Source organism: Rousettus aegyptiacus, unplaced genomic scaffold (assembly GCF_014176215.1).
Source record: "Rousettus aegyptiacus isolate mRouAeg1 unplaced genomic scaffold, mRouAeg1.p scaffold_m13_p_14, whole genome shotgun sequence".
Taxonomy (NCBI): Eukaryota; Metazoa; Chordata; class Mammalia; order Chiroptera; family Pteropodidae; genus Rousettus; species Rousettus aegyptiacus.
The window spans coordinates 43,495,647-43,515,583 of NW_023416289.1; the positions used below are offsets into that span (position 1 = coordinate 43,495,647).

General features: G+C 50.6%; 1 protein-coding gene and 2 pseudogenes across 2 annotated transcripts in view; 1 reads left to right on the forward strand and 2 right to left on the reverse strand.

Annotated features, from left to right (window-relative positions):
- The window catches only part of LOC107515986 (reticulon-2), an 84,682-nt gene that overhangs the window by 49,428 nt on the left and 15,317 nt on the right, over positions 1–19,937 (reverse strand). The window contains exon 2 of one of the 2 annotated variants that reach the window (XM_016155320.2): positions 4,321–7,606. The exons of the other annotated variant lie outside the window; for it this stretch is intronic. Coding sequence (XP_016010806.1) covers positions 7,200–7,606 — 407 coding nt within the window. The 3' untranslated portion in view covers positions 4,321–7,199. Of the gene's footprint in view, positions 1–4,320; positions 7,607–19,937 lie in introns of those variants that run through there. 2 annotated transcript variants of the gene reach the window in all.
- Positions 11,272–11,390, reverse strand: LOC118611812 (annotated as a pseudogene).
- LOC118611921 lies at positions 18,580–18,700 on the forward strand (annotated as a pseudogene).

Consider the following 19,937-nt stretch of genomic DNA (forward strand, 5'->3'; position numbering starts at 1 on the left):
CCACACCCCGTCACCCTCGGCCTTCCTCTCACAGCTGTCAGGACACCGCTGCATGATCCAGACACATCTTGGCATCTCCAGATCTTTAACTTAATCAGAGCTACAAACATTTCACCGCATAAGGTCACAATCACAGCTTCCACATTTAGCAGGACCTGAGATCTTGGGCAGTGGTCATTCACCCCACCACGGGGCCAGGCTGGAATTTGGCTGGGTGCACTGTGACTCTCCCGGGTTCGCTGACTCAGCAAACACAGGAGTGTCAGTGAGTGACAGAGGGAGGTGTAGGGCAGACGCACCAGAGAGGTCCCCATGGGGTGGAACTGAGGTGCCTGCCCAACAGCTGGCACCAGCTTGCCTGCCACGTGAGTGAACCTCCTTGCAAGCAGCCTTCCAGCCCCTGTCAAGTCTGTGGATGGCGACAGTCCCGGTCCAAACCTCATGAGAGGCCTTGAGCCAGAACCACCCAGCTCGGCCCCTCTGAACTTTTGGACCCTCAGCAAGTGCGTGAGATGACAGACATTTATCTTTGTTTAAGCTGTTAAATCCGGGGGTGATCTGAGCACTAACTAACACACATGGTGAGAGGGGACGGCACGGGGCTGGCGCAGGGCCTTCTAATTTCAATCCAGGACCCTGCGCTTCTGTGTTATTACGTAATTGGAACTTAATTTAGGAAAGGTACAGAGAGCAGGGCCTTTATCCCCTACTCCTGTCCCTGCTCGGCGTGTGACCAGCCAGGCACACACTCCCACGTGACTGCAGGCACCTCAAATGAGCTGCAGAGAAGGGGGTGACACGATGTCTGGCCGCATGGCCCTAGGAGGTGCTCCCGCCTGAGTGGGACATGCTCATTCTGGAAGACAAGCCCTGACCTCAGCTTAGATGGCCCCCAGCTCTAGACCGGCAGAGCACGGAGCATGTCCCCACGTGGAACATCCTCCAAAACACTTTTAAGATAATATATGACATTTCCCCACCAGGTGGGAAGACAGGCTGGCTCTCAGTCCCCCCCAGTGAAACCCTCTGCTTGTTGTTAACACGGGGTGACAAGCGAACCCCAGTCTGTGGAGGGAATAAACGAGGCTGTGATGAACGGCACTGACCTCATAGCCTGGTGCTAAGCAGTCGCTAGGTGGGCATTATCATTATTTTATCCCATAGGACCTAGACATTCTGGAGGAAACGGGACGCCTAAGATGGAAGATGCAAATGCCCCGCCAAATCATCTTGCAGCACAACGAAAAGATAGCAAATTTTTTTTCGAGGAAGTTAAGCAGTTGTTTCAGAAACGCATTTCAACAACAGGTTGGATATACAAACTGGTAGATCCAGTCAGTGGAATATTATTCAGTGATAAAGAGAAACGAGCTATCAAGCCACTGAAAGAAAGGGAAGAAACTTAAGTGCGTATGGTTAAGTGAGAGAAGACAATCTTTCCAGGCTGTATGCTGGATGATTCCAACTACGTGACATTCTGGGAAAGGCAAGACTGTGGAGACGACAAAAAGATCGAGGTTGCCAGGGGTGGTGATGAGGAGGCAGGGAGGACTCAGGCGGAGCACGGAGCATGTTCAGGGCACTGAAACCATTCTGTGGGATGCTACGATGGTGGATACTTGTCATTGCACATTTGCCCAAACCACCCACGGACTGTACAACACCGCAGTGAACATAAGGTGAATTATGTATCAATATATATCATGTATTAGTGATGTACCGATATAGACTCACTGCTTGTAACAAATGTACCACAGTAATGCCTGTCGTCGATAACAGGGACAACTACACATGTGCGTGTGAAGAGGGGGTGTGTGGGAACTAGTACTTCCCACTCAACTTTTCTATAAACCTAAAACTGCTCAAAAAAATCTGCTATCCTTCAAAAAAATGCACATCCAGGAGCAAAAGCAGAAGAATAACTCAGGTAAGTCTGAAAATAAGAACAAGACTGCTAGGTTGCCTAGAAGAGACCAAAATCATCTTCAAACTCTTGTCATTGGAAACGCGACTGTGTTGGTGCGGGACGGATAGACGACAGAACGGGACTGAGGGAGGCACCGTGGGGAACGTCGAGGGCGCTGCCACCCTGTCTCAGGGGAGGAGGGCGAGAGCGGACCGTCCCACGTACTTAAAAAAATCCTTCTGGAACCTGAAGAACACAAGGCCAGACCTTATACTCATAAAACAAAACATAGCAAAACACAATGAGTAGCATCGATGAACGACTTCAACACTAAGAAAACTCGAATAGAAACATTAGCGAAAATAGAGTTAAACATATAAATCCTTGAGTAGAGGCGCCCTTCTCAGACGAAGAGAGAAAAAGATTAATATATTTGCTTAGTGTATGATGAAAAATTACAGGAAGACAAAACACACTAGAAGCAAACATTAAAGGGACAGACAGTAAAAGCAGGTATTTTCAAAGCAATATGAATAATGTGAACATAGGAATATGTTTTTCTTTATGAAATAGAATAAAAGAGAGCAGAAAGTAACAGGAGTGTAATACATAAAGGCCAGTATTGTTTAGCGAAACTTTGTTCTAACAAGATATATAATATATAATGTATATTAACACATAATCCATGTGTTATGTCATCCATATAACACATATAAGTGGGTTTTATATGTTTATAAAATGTATTAGGTGTATATATGGATATATCCCTAGTTTTTCTTTATGAAATGGAATAAGATAGAAAATAGACCGCATTGCACATATTAATGGTACTAAGTAAAACTTTCATTCCAATGGTATATATACACACACACGAATATACACTGTCATGTATTACATAAATACATTTTTATATTCCATTAATGCCATGTCGTATAATGCATGAACGATGTAACATTTATAATAGATATTCAGGGTGGATTGCAAATTATTCTATAAATAATTGTCATACAAATACGAATGAGCTGAATGACATAAACTGCACGCCAGAGACTGAGACGGGGCCTGAGAGCTGTGTGCGGTACTGCGCTGCGGGTGGCAGGGGGTGAAGGAGCCAGGACCCGGCAGGGAGAAGCCCAAGAGGATGCAGTTTCAGGGGGTCCGATGGGGCGCCTGGAGCCCACGCGATGCTCCCGAGCTGTGCCCACTGAGGCAGGAGGTCGGACTTTGCTCTCCTGACCCCCTCACCCATCCCTCTCCGTGCTTACTCTACTCCAGGGGCTGGTAAGTTCTTTATGTAAAGGGCTAGACTGTAAATATTTTCACCTTTGAAGGCCATGTGATTGCTATCGGAAATACTCCACTCTGCCACTTAGTGCAAAAGCACGAAGGAGAAGTAAACGAATGCGCCTGGCTGGGTTCCAATAAATCTTTATTTACAGAGACGGGCAGCAGGATCCAGGATCTTGGCCTGATAGCCTTGGTCTGCTACCCCCTGCTCTGTTCTGGTGACAGAACCAGTCGCTCTTCCAGGAACAGGCACACCTGCCTCAGGGCCTTTGTATCTACGAATAACCTTTCTCACTGCCTTCAGGGCTCACTTCAAGCATCACTTCCTCCCTGGTCACCTGATCTAAATCAGCCATCCCCATTACTCCTGCACTCACATTGAGTCAGTTCTTTACTTGTCCACTGTCCCTCTCCCACATAAGACATCAGCTCCCTGACGGTGGGCACTATGTCTTGTCTGGGCTGATTCTCAGCTACTAGGATGGGGCCAGGTGCGCAGTAAATGCTCAGCAAACGTTTGGTTAATGGGCGGGTGGGCGGATGCTGCCCACTCAGTTCTCCTTGGACATGCTCCTCTTCTCCCTCTGTCCACTGGGGGACCCAGCCTGGCCAGGCAATGTCACAGTAGTCGTACAGGGAGGGCCCTATGGGCCAATGGATCAGGGGGGCTTTAGGAAGGCCTCTTTCTCCTGGGGTGGCTCTCTCCAGGCGACGGCCTTCTGGGCAAGGAAAGCAATACAGGGGACAACAGGCCTGGACAAGGCGGAGCCCTCGGACGCGGCTGGAGGCTTCAGTGAGCAGCGTGCATGGGTTTCTGTTCCTTACTCCCTAAATCCCCGAGCCCCTCAGGAGTGGAGGTGTCTGGATTCAGCCTGGCTCCCTTTTCCCAAATAACCCGGGGCAGAGCAGGTAACACTGGAAAAGAAATGTCCTTATGTGCGTCTGTGCCCCTAGTGGACCGTGAGAGCTGTCTTGGTCACCACTTGGAGCCCACATGGCACAGAACAAAGGATACACAGTGGGCACCTGGGAGAGTTTTCTGAATGAAACAAACGAAGGATATCTTCCCTAAAATTAACAGGGGATTTTCGAATATGAAAAAAATGCATCGACTTGAAGACAACAAACTTGAATTACAAATTTATTCTAACCCCTCTCCCGAGTCGCAAACGTACACAGGATTCTGCCAGCAGGAAGCCGGAGTGGTGAAGCGAGCCCCCGGCAGCCCCGTGGGTATGAGGCGGTTCTCCACACCTCCACAGCCCAGACCCCACCACCCGGCGGGGGCGCTGCTGCATCCCTCGAGTGTGGACACGCGAGGACGGCCGAGTTCGCAGCCCCACAGTGTAAGAACAGCGCTATGTCAGGTCAGGATGATGCTCTGGCCCAGACCACCCGTCTTCACGAGTCACCTCCACCTATATGACCCTGGACGGGACTTTCCCTCGCTCTGCCTCAGTTTCCTCATGACATGAAGAAAATGTTATTAGGGTCATGTGAAGCACTTAGAACAGTGCCTGGCACCTAACTGGAGCACGATAAACTCCGTTAGAGTGACTGCTATTTATTGACGGGATGGGAGGCTGTGAGCCACTGTCCTTGGCCTCCTGGCCTCCAGAGATGTGTCAGAGTGGACCCCCAGGGGTAACCATGGAAACCAGGCACTCCGCCCCGTCACCGGTCTCTGTGCATCACCCTTTCATGCAGTGGTATCTCTCTCGCCTTCTTCCCCTCAACATTTAGCCCACTCAGGTCACCTCCGATTTTAAAAACAGCCCCACCCGAGGCCCACCTCAGCTCCCTCTACACCAGCTTCTCTCCCTCTTCTATAGGGAATGAGATGACGTTTCAGAACTCCCAGTTCTCAGCTTTCTATCAGAGTGGGTCTTGTGCCCAGATCATTTTTAACCCCCTAGGGAAGTTAGAGAAAAGCTGCCTCTCTTGTTCCTTGGAAAGGGGCCCGAGTGGAATAAGTCTGACCCCACTCACCAAATGCCTAGATCTCGGTGTGACGAGGGCTGCTCTGATCGGGGATGGAGGGCCCCCCACTCCCAACACGGCCTCTGGGATCCTTTGTAGCGATCCCTGCCCCTCCCCCAGTGGCCTGCCTCCCTCTCACCTTCCTCCTTCTCGCCCTGCACCAGGACAATCTGGGTTCCTGTCTTCCCTGCGGCCAATCCCTTATTGGCCTCTTAGCCCCTGGGCCTCAGTTTCCCCACCTGGGAGAGTTCACAGGATGACTCTGCCCACTCGCCCCATGTCAGATCTCTCTGAGCGTCTCTCCCGATTTTAAGGAGCTTTGTACCTGTTCTGGAGACCCCCATCATGGTCCTCAGTCGTGCCCTTAAGTTGAGTTCCTTGCTCTGTTCCTCTAACTCGGAAATGTCTAGTCCGAAAAAAAGACTGTAGACCAGTGGGGCCCACGCCCTTCCCGGGTCAGGGGTTAGTGCTGGAAGAGAAACCCAGGAGCAAAAGGTGGTTCCTGGACTATTCCTTTCGCCTACATGGGGAAGGCCAGGGTCCCGCAGGGTTGACAGGAGTCTCAGCACTCTCTCGGGGTGGGGAGGTACAGGGGGTTGAATGGTGCCCCTCAGAGATATGTCTACACCCTGGCCCCTGGGGCCTGTGAATGTGAACTTACTTGGAAAAGGGTCTTTTAGATAGAATTATGGATTTCGAAGTGAAATCGTCTCAGATTTAGGGTGGCCCTAAATGCGATGGCCAGGTGTCTTTATGAGCAACAGAAGAGAAGGAGCCACGTGACGATGAGACACCGACCAGAGTTGGAGCTACAGAGCCACAAGCCAGGGAGGGCCGGGGACACCAGCAGCTGAAGAGGCCGGGACGCTCCAGCAGGGCCTGTGGAGGGAGTGTGTCCTGCTGACACTAGGTTTTGGAAGCACAGCCTCTAAAGCTGAGAGAATAAATCCTTGTGCTTTTGAGCCACCAGGTGTGTGGTCCTTTGTTCCAGCAGCCCTGACTGAGCGGCAGTGTCCATTCGGTGGGTGGAGGTGGGGTTTGGGGCTTTCGAGGCAAGAGGGAGCGCTGCGTGAAGAGGGGGCTGCTGGCCCAGTCCAGAGAGGAGGCGGCAGCAGCTCACAGATCGGAAGGTTTAAATGAACGTGGGGGCTGTGATCGCCTAATCCGTGGATGACAGTCCCCTGAGAAAGGTCACTGAAGGCAGCACTAGGGAAGGTAGGAAAGGACATGTCACGAAAGGCCCAGGGACTCTGGGGACAGGTAAACAGGAAGCTGAGACAGGTTGGATTAGCCCAGGGTGGGATCGATTTTTCGCTACAGAGGGGGTTTGGGAGAGCACTGCCTGAGAAGGCAGACCCGCCACTCCAATGGGCTGTGCCACGCAGGAAGGAGAAGGGGGTCCTGCTGGAACATTCCACTTAGAGTCTCAGGAGAACGCGCCATGGACCGGGTTAAGGGAAGATGTAATATTCGGTGCACCAACCGCAAGCCAGGGCCCATTTTCCTTCCCTTTGAAGAGAGCAATGAAGGGCGGCCACAGCGCGCCTCGGAGAGCGAGGGAGAGTGAGGGAGACCGACGTCCACTGAGAGACAGTGCACGCCTTACCGTGGTCTGCACCAGGTGACAAAAGGAAGGGGGCGACCAGTGTAATGGTTCCAGGAAAAGGTAACACTGATCAGGCGGATGGGAGGTTGCCGGTTTGAATGGGCTCAAGTCCACGTTCCATTTTTCCTTGTCAGAAGAGTGCGTCCTCCAGCTGGCTGGGGCCTTGCAGGTCTGTGTGGTCTGGGGCGGGGTGGTGAGATGAGCGCCGGGGGCTGTGATGCGCAAGAGGTTGGAGGCAGCTGTGCAGAAACGCTTCAGGTCCCAGGGAAAGGCACCACTGGCCACTAGGGGGTGGCCAAAGGCCAAGTTCCATCACAATCCCGGTGGTTTCCGCTGGGCCAGCACAGGCTGGGGTAGAGTTGGGGAAAGGCCACACCAGGGCACACATGGCCACATCCAAGTTCGGGCTTCCGCGGCCTCCTAGTTTTTGGACGAGGACGCTGCCTGGGTCGCCGACGGCACGTGCGCCTCGCGGGCGCGGAGCTGGGCGCGCACCTCCCGCACCTGTGCCCGCAGCTCCTCCAGGGCGCTGGGCGACGCCGCCGCCTGCACCTGCGCCTGCAGCGCCTCGAACGCCAGCGCCAGGCGGCCCACCTCGTCCTGCATCGCCTCCCAGGCGGCGCGCTGCTCCTCCTCCTTGTGGCGCTGGTGCGCCTGGTGGCGCCAGTACTCCAGCACCAGGCAGCTGCCGCCGACGATGAAGATGGTGGCCTCGCCCAGCAGCTCGGCGCCCAGCTCGGCGGCCGCCTCCTCGTTCAGCGGCTTGATGGCAGTGCCCCGGAAGCCCATGATGCGCATCTTGGTCCGCATCTCCACCCAGTGGTACACTGCAGGGGAAGAGAGGGGTCAGGCGTGCTCCGGGCGCCCCCTGCCAGCCCCGCCCCCCACGCGCCTCTGGGTCCTAGTCGAAGCGAAGGGGACACGCAAACGGTCGCAAGGCGGCGCTTTAAATAAGACCTGCGCCCGGCCTTGCCTTGGGATGCCGAGTCATTCGGCTTTGGTGACCTAAGGGCATCTTTTCAAACCTCTTTGAAGATTCTGGCAAGCAGCCGGGAATGAGACCCTGTGCTCGGAAAGGGCGTTGTTGCCCCGCCCACATCCTAAGAGGAGGGACGACCCCCTGCTTTCTGAATCTTCCCAAGAAAGGGCAGCGTAAACGTGGGAACCGATGCTAAGTGACCGGATGCCGCGGTGACCAAGGCTCCTTGCAAGGCTGGTGGCTCCTAAACTAACAGTTGTGGGCCCTTCGTGTGAGGTTCTGCAGACATACCTTGGGAGTAGCTCTGGAGTGGACTGGTGCTGCCCGGACGGAAACTTCCTTGCCTAGCTGCTGCTTTGCGAAGGAAAAATCTCAGCATTTGAGTCTTAAAAACCAAGGCAGGCTTGAGGCTGAACCCTGACTCACTCCCGTAATGACGGATATTCGGCCGAGGACACAAAAGATCCCTGGGGCTGCCCTGTCTAGCTCATTTGGAGATTCATTTCCAACAGATCATTGCACTTAATGTTTAATAACTATTCATGAAATACATAATACATGAAATGCTTTATGTTAATTGTACACTAATAATAACCATAAAGGTAATTCAATCCAGAAGAAAATATTTTAACATTTAGAACCTTATGGTCACGGGAAATTAAACAAAATTACAATTAGAATTTCTGTATATATTTTGGTTGCTGATACATAAGTCATGAGACAGAATTCTGTCGGGAAGGGCACTGTAAGTTAAGTTCAAGGACAAAAAGGAACAATGTAAAATTTCTGACTGTTAAAGAAGAGCTTGTTTCTGATTTTTGTTTTTTAAGCCAGACATTGGCTGGCACCGAATCACCAGAGCACGTGAACCGCGTCGGCCAGGGTGGGCCAGCTCTGCGTGCAAACATCAGTATGTTCGTAACGCACCACAAACTATGTCCTCCAAAACTACCTGAACTTGTGACGAGAAGATTTAGTTACCACCGTGAAAATGCAATACACAGTATAAAATTTTTCAGTTTTTTTTTTAAGGGGTGGGGTAGCCAAAACGCCTGCCCGGGGACAGTGGTAAGAGCCAAGGAACCTAGCCAGGGCGCTGGAAGTAACTACCAGGTGCTCTCGTCTCTGTCACTTTGGCACTGGCATGGGGTACCTGGAGTCCGGGCTGCGGAGACCCCTCCCACACTGGACCTCAGTGTCAGGCCAGCCCGGGTCCTCCTGCCTGCACCCTTCGAGCCACCTCTGTAAAATGGGGAGAGGACAGCACCTTCCTCACTCCTGATGACCATGTACCAGCCAGGTGCTGGCCTGTAACTGTCACCTGCTCCTTCATGTCAGAAGTGGCGGCAGGGCGTGAAGGAAGGACACAGAACCAGCTCCTGCTGGCATTCCTGGGCGAGTGTCCCAGCATCCCAGTGTCGACGGAGCGTGGAGACCTGGGCCCGTGGGGGGGCCGGGGTGTGTGAACGGGAGTGGGCACACGAGGGGCAGGCACGCTCCCGGGGCGCAGGAAATTAAAGTCAGAAAACAAGGTCTGGGTGGGAACGGAGGGTTGGGAAGAAGGGGCAGCATGAGAGGGACAAGGGTGGGACAAAACTGAGGACATACCAGTGGCCAATAGGCCCCGGGACATCCCCCAGACACTTCCCATTCGCCACGTCCAAACCTGACCTCGGCCTCCTCCTCCTGGGTGTTCATCCTGTCACCAGGCCAGAGACCTGGGGATCAGGTATTCCCCTCCCCCACAGCCTATCAGCCATGAGTCTAGTCCATCCTGCCTCTCGAATGTCTCTTCCCCACCTCTGGCCAAGGCCACCCCACCTCTGATCACCGTCTCCCCTTGCTGACCTCCCTATGTGGGGACCCTGTGATCTTCCTGCCGTCCTAGGCATTCCTCTGGAGCACTTATCACAACTGGGAATGATCCTGCTGTGCAGTCACAGTCACTGCTATGTCTCCAGCGCCCTCCAGTACCAGGCCAGGTACACAGATGATGCTCAGTGTCAGTGGGGCCCTGCCCCAGCCTCCTCCCTACCCTCGCCCTGCCTCAGCCCCTGCTACTATCCTCCAGGCAGCAGCCAGGAGCTAGTTCGGAGACAACAAAAACCAAAAAAAACCCTAGCATTGTCTTCACCAATGAAAGTGCCCAAACTACACAAATCAAAGCCGCCCGCGCCCGCCCTGATCCTTACGCCAGGCTCATTTACACTCCAGAATCCCGAATCTCATCCTAATCAGCCTTCCTTCCCTCGCGTCATCTTCCTAACACCTCATCATGAGCGTACATCACTCACTCCCATTTCTGAGTTTTTCAACTGGAAATCTGCCTGCATTCACACAGTTATTTTCTACAGACCCCGGCAGCCCCACTATAAAAGATGAGCCCGTTCTTCCCCCACCCCCGCCTCCGCATTTTTACAGGTGATGTATGTACATTTCTTACATTTCTATTGCACTCTTTCCACTGTCTCCCCGAGCCCCCAGCATGGCCAGGAAGAAAGTGAGTGCCTCTTGCCCCACACCCCGAGGACGGACCATCCTTTTCCATTATGAGACCCTTGCAGCCTGTTCGGTGGCTGTAACAAGGCCCCATGCAGTTCGTGCATCAGACAAGTCAGAGAAATGAAACCAAACAGCACATTCAAGGTGACACTCATGAAAACACCATTCAGCGTTTTCAGCTAAGCGGAAGCCGAGCCCCCCTATCCTGTTGTGTCCTGAAGGGGCCACCAGGAGGACAGCATCCTCGGTTTTGAGGTCAGATTGCTTCTCTGTTCTTACATCCCATCAAGCCCTTTGGAATGCCACCACGTGCCAGTTTGCTGTCAGCTAGGTGACGATTTTCTAGAACGACTTGGTCTTCGTTCATATGGCATTTCTAAAACTGCATGTCTTGTCCCATTAGTAGGTCATGAAATTGATGTAGTTGCACAAGCATTAAAAATATGATCAGGTTATAATAGAATGGAAAATACCAAAGCCAATCTTAAGTAGTCAGAGTACTGTTTCACGAAGTTCTTGTTTTGTGTCTGTGCAGATGTGTGACTGGAACACAGTCCAAAGGTTGAAAGCCATTGTCCTAGATTTTGGTTGGAGTCCTCTGAGTCTACGGATCATTTTAAGGACACTGACATCTTCTCAATGTTGCCTTTGAATCCACAAATGTGGCATCTCTCTCCATTCAGTTTCTAATTTTCTCTGCACGTCTTGCACTTCTTCGGTTATATTTATTCTTGAGTGTTGATATTTTTGACATCATTATTTATAGTACTTTACATTCCACTTTCAATTTGGTTGAGGCTGGCATATAGAAATACATTTGAGTTATGTAAATGATTTTCTATTCAGTGACCTCATTTTTCTTTGTAATGAAATGTAATTTACATAAAACATGCAAATATTAAGTGCAGGGCTCGATAATTTTTTTTTTTTTTTTTTAGTGCTGTATTCCTTGGTTGACCTCACAGATTGCAAGGAACTTGTCAGTTTACAATCCTTTATTTTTATTTTTTACACCCACAGCACCTGGTCTTCCTAGGTGGTCTCCCATCCAAGTACTAACCAGCCCCGACCTTGCTTAGCTTCCGAGATCAGATGGGATTGGGCTTGTTCAGGACGGCATGGCGGTAGAGTGGATAATTTTTTAATGTGTAACTATCACCTAGGTCAAGATCTAGAATCTTCCAGCTTCCAAATGGCTCCACCCTCAAGCCTTTCTCCAGTCTGTAACCCCAACCACTATTCTGGCCTCTCATGATAGATAAGTACTCTTTAAGTCCTTTTCTGACTTCTCCTGAAAGATCGTTTACATTCTTTTCAGTCTTCTCTCGTTTGATGTTACGTCAGTGACCTCCCTTGTGTCACCTTGTGTTTCAGTGGCCCATTCCATCTGGATAACTGGTTTGTTCACCCGCATTTTGGTGATGCACATTTGGGATGCCTGGAGTGGAAATGCTTCCCAGGGGAGAAACTGTTGAGTCACAGGGCGCAGCAGCACCTTGGAGTGGGAAAAACAGGCAGTCAGGGCCCCCAAGACATCAGCTCAGTGGCGGGGCCAGCCTGGAGGACAGCCTGGGAGTCAGAGCCGTGCTTCTCCTTGGGGGATGGGGGTGGCAGCGCCACAGCTCACTGCTGATGTTCAGTGGACCCCTCTATACTGCCTCCCATGTAAGTTCTAGACGGCCCACGGGGGCTCCTTTTAGCAAGAGTTTTGTGCATGTGTGTGTTTAACTTGTCAACTGAGGAATGACATATGAAAAACAAATGCACTGATCTTAAGTTCGGCTCCATGACTTTTTATATTTAAATGGGCCAGGGATTCTCAGCTGGAAACAAATTTGCTCCCTGCCAGCAGCACGCCCCAAGTTTTGACAACCCAAATGTCTTCGGATGTTGCCAGCGTCCCCAGGTAGGAGTGCTGTGGGGCATTTTTCCACATGGATAAATTGCACCACTGACTGAAATGACCATCCTCTCCTTACTGAGTTGCAGTGGCATCTTTGTCGGAAATGAGCACACATGTGTGGATTTAGTTTTGACCGTCCATTCTGTCCTGCTGGTCTGTCTGTCTACCCTCACACCAATCCTACACTGTCTCAATTACTTGGGCTTTATAGTCAGTCTTGAAACTTGATAGTGAAAGCCTTCAAACTTTGTTCTTTAAAACTTCCTATTCTATTGTTCCTAACAACAAAAAACTAGTTAGGAAGTTTACTGAGATTACACTGAATCTACAGTTCCTCTTGGAGAGCCTTAATAACACCATTGAGTTTTCCAATCCATGAGCAGGGTAATTAATACCTCTCCGTTTTTACATAGGCTTTCTTCCTCTCAGCAATATTTTATGGTTTTCAGAGTAGAGTTTTCATACATCTTTTACCAAATTTGACATTTGAGGGTTTTTGATGCTATTGTGAATGGTATTTTAAATTTTATTTTCCAGTTGTATGTTGGTAACACGTAGAAATGCAATTATTTTTGTATATTGATCTTATATCCAGTAGTAGCCTTGCTAAAACTCATTTATTTATTTTCATACTTTAGTTTTAGGCTCTTTTGGCTTATTTAGGTATATAGTCATGTTATCAGTCAATAATCATCTTTAATTCTTTTTCAATCTTAATGCTTTTAATTAGTTTTTTTTGTTGTTGTTGTTGCTTTATTCCACCAGCTTCAACCTCCGATATGACTCTGATTAGCAAAAGTCATACTTATTTTATTGCAAACATTGATGGAAAGTATTCGCTTTAACTTTTAAGTACAGATATAACGTTAACTGAACTCTTTTGGTAAGAGACCCTTTGTAGGGCTAAATGCGTTCCTTTCCAGTCCTCATTTATGGAGAGCTTTTGTCATGAATGGGTATTGAATTTTATCAATGCTTTCCCAGTGGAATATGATTACACACTTTTTCCTCTTTATGCTATTCTTATAGTGAATTATGGACATGAGACAGGACCAAACATCTGACCCCACCACTGGAAATACACTGGCACACACACAATGATTGTTTCCTTATAAAATAAAATCAAGGGATTGTGTTCCAAATATGAGTCATCACTCAATGGTGAGCCATGGAAGAGCCATCATAACTACACTACCTACTAATTACATACCTGGCACTCATGCGGCCCAGGATGGTCAAAGGGCCACGACCGAATGCTAAATACTGAACCGAAGCAGGTGACCAGTCGGTAACAGAGCCTGTTAACTATGGAGAGGGGAGCGCTTTATTTTTTGTTTGTTTGTTTTAACATGGGTAGGGGAGAGTAAAAGCACTAAATCCTTATCTTCCGTATTAGGAGGTCAACAGAAATGGGCGAAAATTTTTAAGAACTTGGAGTTTAAGTGCCTTATGTACAAATTTGGCGGTGAATAACAATAACGACAAAAAAAAATACAGCTAAAAGAGTTAAAGTGGTTTACTTGCAGGGAGCAGGAACTGAGGTGGAAAAGATGACTAGCTTTTCTTCTTTTATCACAAATCATAGATAACTATTTGGCTCCTTAGTACTTAAACTCCTTGATAAAATTTGTAATTAATGTAACTGTAAACACACAGAGACACACTTTTTAAACTCCAAACCAGAAATGTCAGCACCTCCTTCGGGCTTCCTGCCCTCTGCCCTGGTGTCCCCAATCCTGTGCACCTGTCACCATGCGAAGTCGCCATATTAAAACGAACATTGGGTCTAAGCACTCTGCTGTGTAAACCCTGCAGTGGCTCCCAACAACTCTCTCTGATAAAGTCCAGCCTCCTTAAAATGACCTGATGGTCCCACATGATCAGCATACCTTTCGCCAACGGTTCCCCAAAAAAGTAGAATTATTTTCACTGTGCAAAATGTGTTGTACCCTCTTTATAAATGTACTCCCTTGGCTCAGGGCTCAGCTCAGTGGCTCCTCCTCTGGGAAGCCCTCTCTGTAGGCTCGGCTAGGTGTCCCCTCTGGGCTCTCTCAGCCTCCTGGACTCCCCACCTGGCCCTGCCCACCTGGGGCCATCACTGTTTAGGAACAGGTGTGCCTCCCCCGACAAAGCCTGAGTCCTAGGATGGCAGGACAGAGTTGGGCTCAGAGTGGGTACTCAGGGAGGGTTTAGTGAATGAAAAAATAAATGAAGAAAACACACAAAAATTTAACTTTTGGTTATTAGTGAGTGCCATCGTATGGGTGCTTTATTTTTTTATCTCTATCTTTAAATTTTTCTATAAACATGTATTGTTCCTGTTTTTAAAAATAATTCAAAACTGCTAATGGCATCTTTGGAATTACAGTTCTAATTCCGTCTAGAAATCCGTCACCATCTTTTCTAAGGAAGGAAGTATAACTTTATAAAAAGATTTGACTACCAGAAGAATGTCCTCCCCCTACATGTTTGGCCCACTTCTAGAGGGGGCTCCCTTCAGTTTCCATGCCAGGGGCCTGCTCTACACTCAGCAATCTGGGGGTGCACACTGAGCACTGAATCCCGGAGGAACCGACTTGCAGGACCAATGGGACTCATGAGGAGGAAGGTTTTTGGGCAACTTCTAGGGTGAGAGGAGAGTGGTGCAAGACAACATTTGGTGACCCAAAGGTTTTGTGATCATGTGGGAAGGTCATGTTGAATGATTCCCATGGGGGGTATGTGGGAAGTTAATCAGGAAGTAACTCATCTGGGATCTGAGGAAACTGGATCTTTCTCAGGAAGCTTCGCTGCTGCAGAGTGAGAGTGTGCCAGCCGGGAGAACCCACAGGGCGGTGGGACCCGCCAGCAGCCGGCGTAATGCGACCAAGAGGCCGCTCCACCTGGAGGACCTGGCTCCTCACCTTCTCAGGTACTGGGACCCAAGCCCTCCACCCAGGGCCCCGACCCCTCGCCTCGCCCAGGTGCCTCTGCACCCAGCCCTCACTCTTCTCTCCCTTGAAGCCCTCTACCTCCTGCTGTGGCCAGTCTCTGATGGATCGCCTGTGCCTACCCGGTCCTTCCTGAGCCGAGAACCCAGAGGTGAGTACAGGGGTGAGGACCTCCTGCAGGGAGCCTCTATTCATACAGGGTTTGCTGCAGGAGTCACACACCCTCCAGCAACTTTAAGTAGCAAAGGATTAAATGCAGAAGGTGAGGTGGGCTGGCAGGAACACAACCTTCCAAGGGGGAGTTTTTAAAGTTCTGGCCTATGATCATAAGTTACAAAATCAAAGTCTGGTGTGTTACGACCAGCATTTCTTTAAAGGAAAAAAATCGAATACATACTGTATAATTCCATTTATATAAGATGCTAGAAAATGCAGACTAATCTCTATCAGATCCGTGGTTGCTTGGGGAGTGGGGGAGGGGCTGGGATTACAAGGGGCATAGAGATACTTTGGGGTGATGGATATGCTTGTTCTCCAGACTGTGGTGATGATTTCGTGGGTGCACATGTCTACCAAAACTTATCAGATTGTACACTTTGAATATCTGTAGTTTATTGTACATCAATTATAGCTCAATGAGGCAAAAAAAAAAAAAAAATCAAGGAAACAGAAGAGGAAAAAAGTACAATCAACTAAATAGACTAAGCCAGATAGGAAGGCATTAGCAAGGTGGAGTGATGTTTGTCACAGGAAATGAGGGGGAGTCCCCAGAAAAGAAAGAAGAGCTGAACTACAGTGAGGAGGGGAGGGGATCCCAAGGCACCCCGAGGCTGGGACCCCGCCTCGCAGCTAGCTCTGCCCAGGCCCAGGCTGAGCTGTCTGTGGCCCCCCAGGGGAGGTGCTGGTGGTCCGGATGGAGGCGTGGAAACGCTGCGGCAGTGTGGCCCTGGACCCCAGGGATGACACGTGGAGCTGCTGTGGGCGCCACTACCCCTTTCACCGTGGCTCCCAGAGGTGCTGCTTCACCAACAGGAGTGAGTTCCAGGTCATCCCCAAGGACGACAGCAAGTCAGAATACAACGACTGCAGGAAACACAGGGGTGAGGACCTCTAGGCCCAGGAAGGCACCCTTCCCTGGCCCCACCCGCCCGGCCCGGCGCCCTTTCTCCCTGAGACTCCACTCTGAAAACCTGGAAATCGCCCCGTGGCCCCGTCTTTCCAAGAATCTGTTATGGGCCACAGGTTCCCATGATGTGAACTCGCATAAGTCACCTCGTATTTCTGGGCTTCAGGCTCACTGTCTGCAAAACAGACCTAACCAGGGAAACTTCCAGCTCAGGCCCCGGGACAGGGAAGACGAAGCCCACGGTGCCGGAGCCCCTGCCCAGAGCTCTCCTCGTCCTGGGAGCTTTCCTCCTGTTGGCAAGTGGCCGGGCTGAGCCGGAGGCCCCCAGGTGGCCGAGCTCAGCCCACAGCGCGACTCCTGTGCCTTCTCCCTGGCAGGTCTCCTGAGCCACAAGGCCCCTCCGCGGTCACCTTCCTGGCGCTGATGGGCAACGGGTCTACAACGGGACAGAGGGGCGTCCGCGCGTGTCCACAGCAATGAGCCAGAGTTTGCGCATGCAGCAGGCCCGCTCCTAGGCCTCCCTGGGCAAGGAGGCTGTGAGGCGGTGAAAGATTCTTTCTCCGCTGCCCTGCCACCCGGCGACATGTCGCCCAGCATGTGCGAGGCAGAAGGAGGGAGGCAGGGCCCTCGGCAGTCTGCTGGTGAGAGCTGAGGATGCCGCCGTTTTCCAAGGTGAACTTCTGATGTCCTGTCACCAACTTCATGGGTGTCACGGCTTCCTGGCCCCTCAAAGGCAGCAGTTCTGTGGTGTCACACCCAGAGACACGGCCAAGAACCGGCTCATCAAGCCCTGCCCAAGACCCTGCTCGCCTCTGGCTCTATATTAACGCTTTCTGCCCCATTTACTTTGCTCGCCTCTGGCTCTATATTAACGCTTTCTGCCCCATTTACTTTGAAACACAGCAAAACTAAGAGGGACTAACCGGTGGGTGGAGGGGTAGACAGACGGGCTGACATGTGACAAAGCGGGCACAGGAAGAGGACAGCGGGCGCCGTCGTGAGGGGGAGGGGAGGCGTTTCACTGTAAAGACAGTCTTTCGACATCACTGTATATTTGCAAATGTTCCTAATAAAAAGTTGAGGAGAAAACTCCTTTCTTCTTAAAAGAGCCAGAGCATTTTTCTCTTGCCTGTGAGCAAACCCTGACGATGCAGTGGACCTCGGAAATGAGTTTTCTGCGGACCCTGTGGCTCGGGGCCCTGGGTACACAGCACACTGAGCAGCTGTCGCGGCCTCGCCTGGGTCCCCGGCGCATGAAGAAACCTCCTCCCAGGAACAGATGCACAGCAGGTCGCAATGCTAAGGAAAGTCCTAAGGACAGGGGCCCCGACGCCCGCCGGCCCAAGATGAAGGCGGGGCACGCTCCCTCGGCCCCCTCAGGCAGGAGGACTGGGCAGCTGAGGGTCAGTGCTGGACCTCTGGGCTCCCCAGGCTGGCGTCCCCTAAACACTCCATCCCCAGGCTTCAGCTTCCTCCTCTACAGAGCAGGTTGGGTAATAACAACCCTTGCCCCCGGGGCTGGTGAGATCCAGCAGGGCGGCTGGCTCCTCCAAAGGTTTCAGAAGGTTTCCGTGAAGAGCGGCCATTGTCCTTACGAATTAGGCCTAGGCTGGGGCCACTGGATCTCAAAACTAAAAGCTGTCATCTATGGGAGGGGGCGGAAGAGGACGGAAGTACCCTGCAGTGTGTGCCCGAAGGTCTGGGAGGTAAGGTCCCTGTTAGCAGTCCCCAGAGGTTCCTCTTTCCTCCTGTGACCATAGCGTGGACACAGGCCCAGCCTGGCCTCAGACCCCATCTCCACTTCCTTCGTGAACCTTATATCCCTCACCAGGAGGATGGCTGGTTAAACAGCCCCCATGGAGAAGGGACAGCTCTTCTTACGGGAGACTTCCAGTTAACAACTAGGGAAGGGAAGAGGGAAAGAGAAAATCGCTATCAGGCAAATACTGCAAAGGTCACTGATGGATACTAAAATGAGTGCGCAGAAGTTTGAGGAAAAATGGGGCATTTGCGTAGCGTTAAGGTGTCTTCCCCAAGATGTTTATTAACTACAAAGGGAAAAATAGTAACTTTACAACAGGCAAACCTAGCAGACACCACCCTAACCACGTGAGCAAGGTCGGCAGGACCAGAGATTAGATGTCAGATACAGCCCCCAGAAGGGCACCCTGAGGGGTTTCCACCCAAAAGTTACGAGACAGCATCGAACTCAAAATGAAGGACAGTCTACAAAATAACTAAGCGGTACTCTTCCAAAGGGCCAAGGCCGTAAGACGAAGACCGAGAAACTGTCCCACATTGAAGAGGACTGTGGGTACGTAGCGACTAACTGTGACGGAGGATAATAGATAAGATCCTGGGTCTACGGCCATGCCACCCCGGAAGAGCCCGATCCTGTCTGATTTTAGACGCTAAGCGGTGTCGGCCGCCTGGTTAGTACTTGGATGGGAGACCACCTAGGAAGACCAAGTGCTGTAGGCGGAAAGAATTAAAAAATAAGGGATTATAAACTGACAAGGTCCTTGCAAACTGTGAGGTCAACCAAGGCTTCCCTCGCCTAAAAAAATAAATAAATATAAAATAAATAAAATAGATAAGATCTTGGGAGGAAAAAAAGACACTGGCAGCACCTGAATGAGGCTCGCGGCTGCGCTGAAGCGTTCATCTCCTGGCTTTGCTCCCTGTACTATTTAAGATGCTGTCGCAGGGGAGACTGAGGGAAAGGCACGCAGTTTTTACAACTTTTCTGCAAATCTAAGCCTAGTTCAAAGTTAAGAAGTAAAAAAAGAAATCGCCTTCAGGTGGCCAGACTGAGAAGAAATGGACCCTCTCAAAAATGTATTGCATGCCCTCGAGTCAGAAACTCTGCTTCTGGAAACTGACACCACATTTTAGCCCCAAGGGCGGGGAAGGCTTACCTGGCACCTTAATCCTGCAGCACTGTTTATGATGACAATTTAAAAAAGCCAGGGAAGAGCGCAGAACACTAGCTACGGTCTTAAAATTAGAGTAATTCTGGCAGCAGCCGAAATAAAGGGCAAGGACGTTTTTATGTGCCAATGGGTAGCTCTCTCTAGGATGAGAAAGCACGGTCAGGGACAAGCAGAGTGGATGCTGCTCGCTACGGCTGAGGAAAAGGGGGTCAGGTGCATGTTGGCATTTGCCTAGAAATGGGCTTTCTTCCCCTGGAAAATACACGAGATAACTAGGGACTACAGAGCAGAGCTGACAAGCTCAGGAAGGTCACATGGCAGGCCTGACAATGTCAGTGACTGACAGTAAATAACCACACAGGACAGCCTGATCACAGGTTCCTACCTGAACCCGTCAAGGCAGGTAGTCACATCCCAGGCCCACAGCTTCCTTAGCAAAGGTCAGCGAGCTCAGTCCATTATTCTCATGCATCGGGAATAACATACCTCTGAAATGGCAGTGATTTCCTCTCCCAGACCCCCTGGAGGCAGAGCTGAAACCAGGAGGTGGTTGTCCTGTGGCCTCATCCCGTCACTATTTACTGTAAATGTTACATGTTAACTATCCTATACCTACCACCTAAAAGTACGTAGCCATTTTGCTTTTTATCAAATTCCAGAGATACCTCGCCACCCCCCTGCTTTCTCCCACCTCCTGCATCCACCACCACCAACCTTCCTTATGTTTCTGCCTTGATTCTAAGTGTATAAAATAGATTGCCAAACTACCATTCTCCCAAGAACCT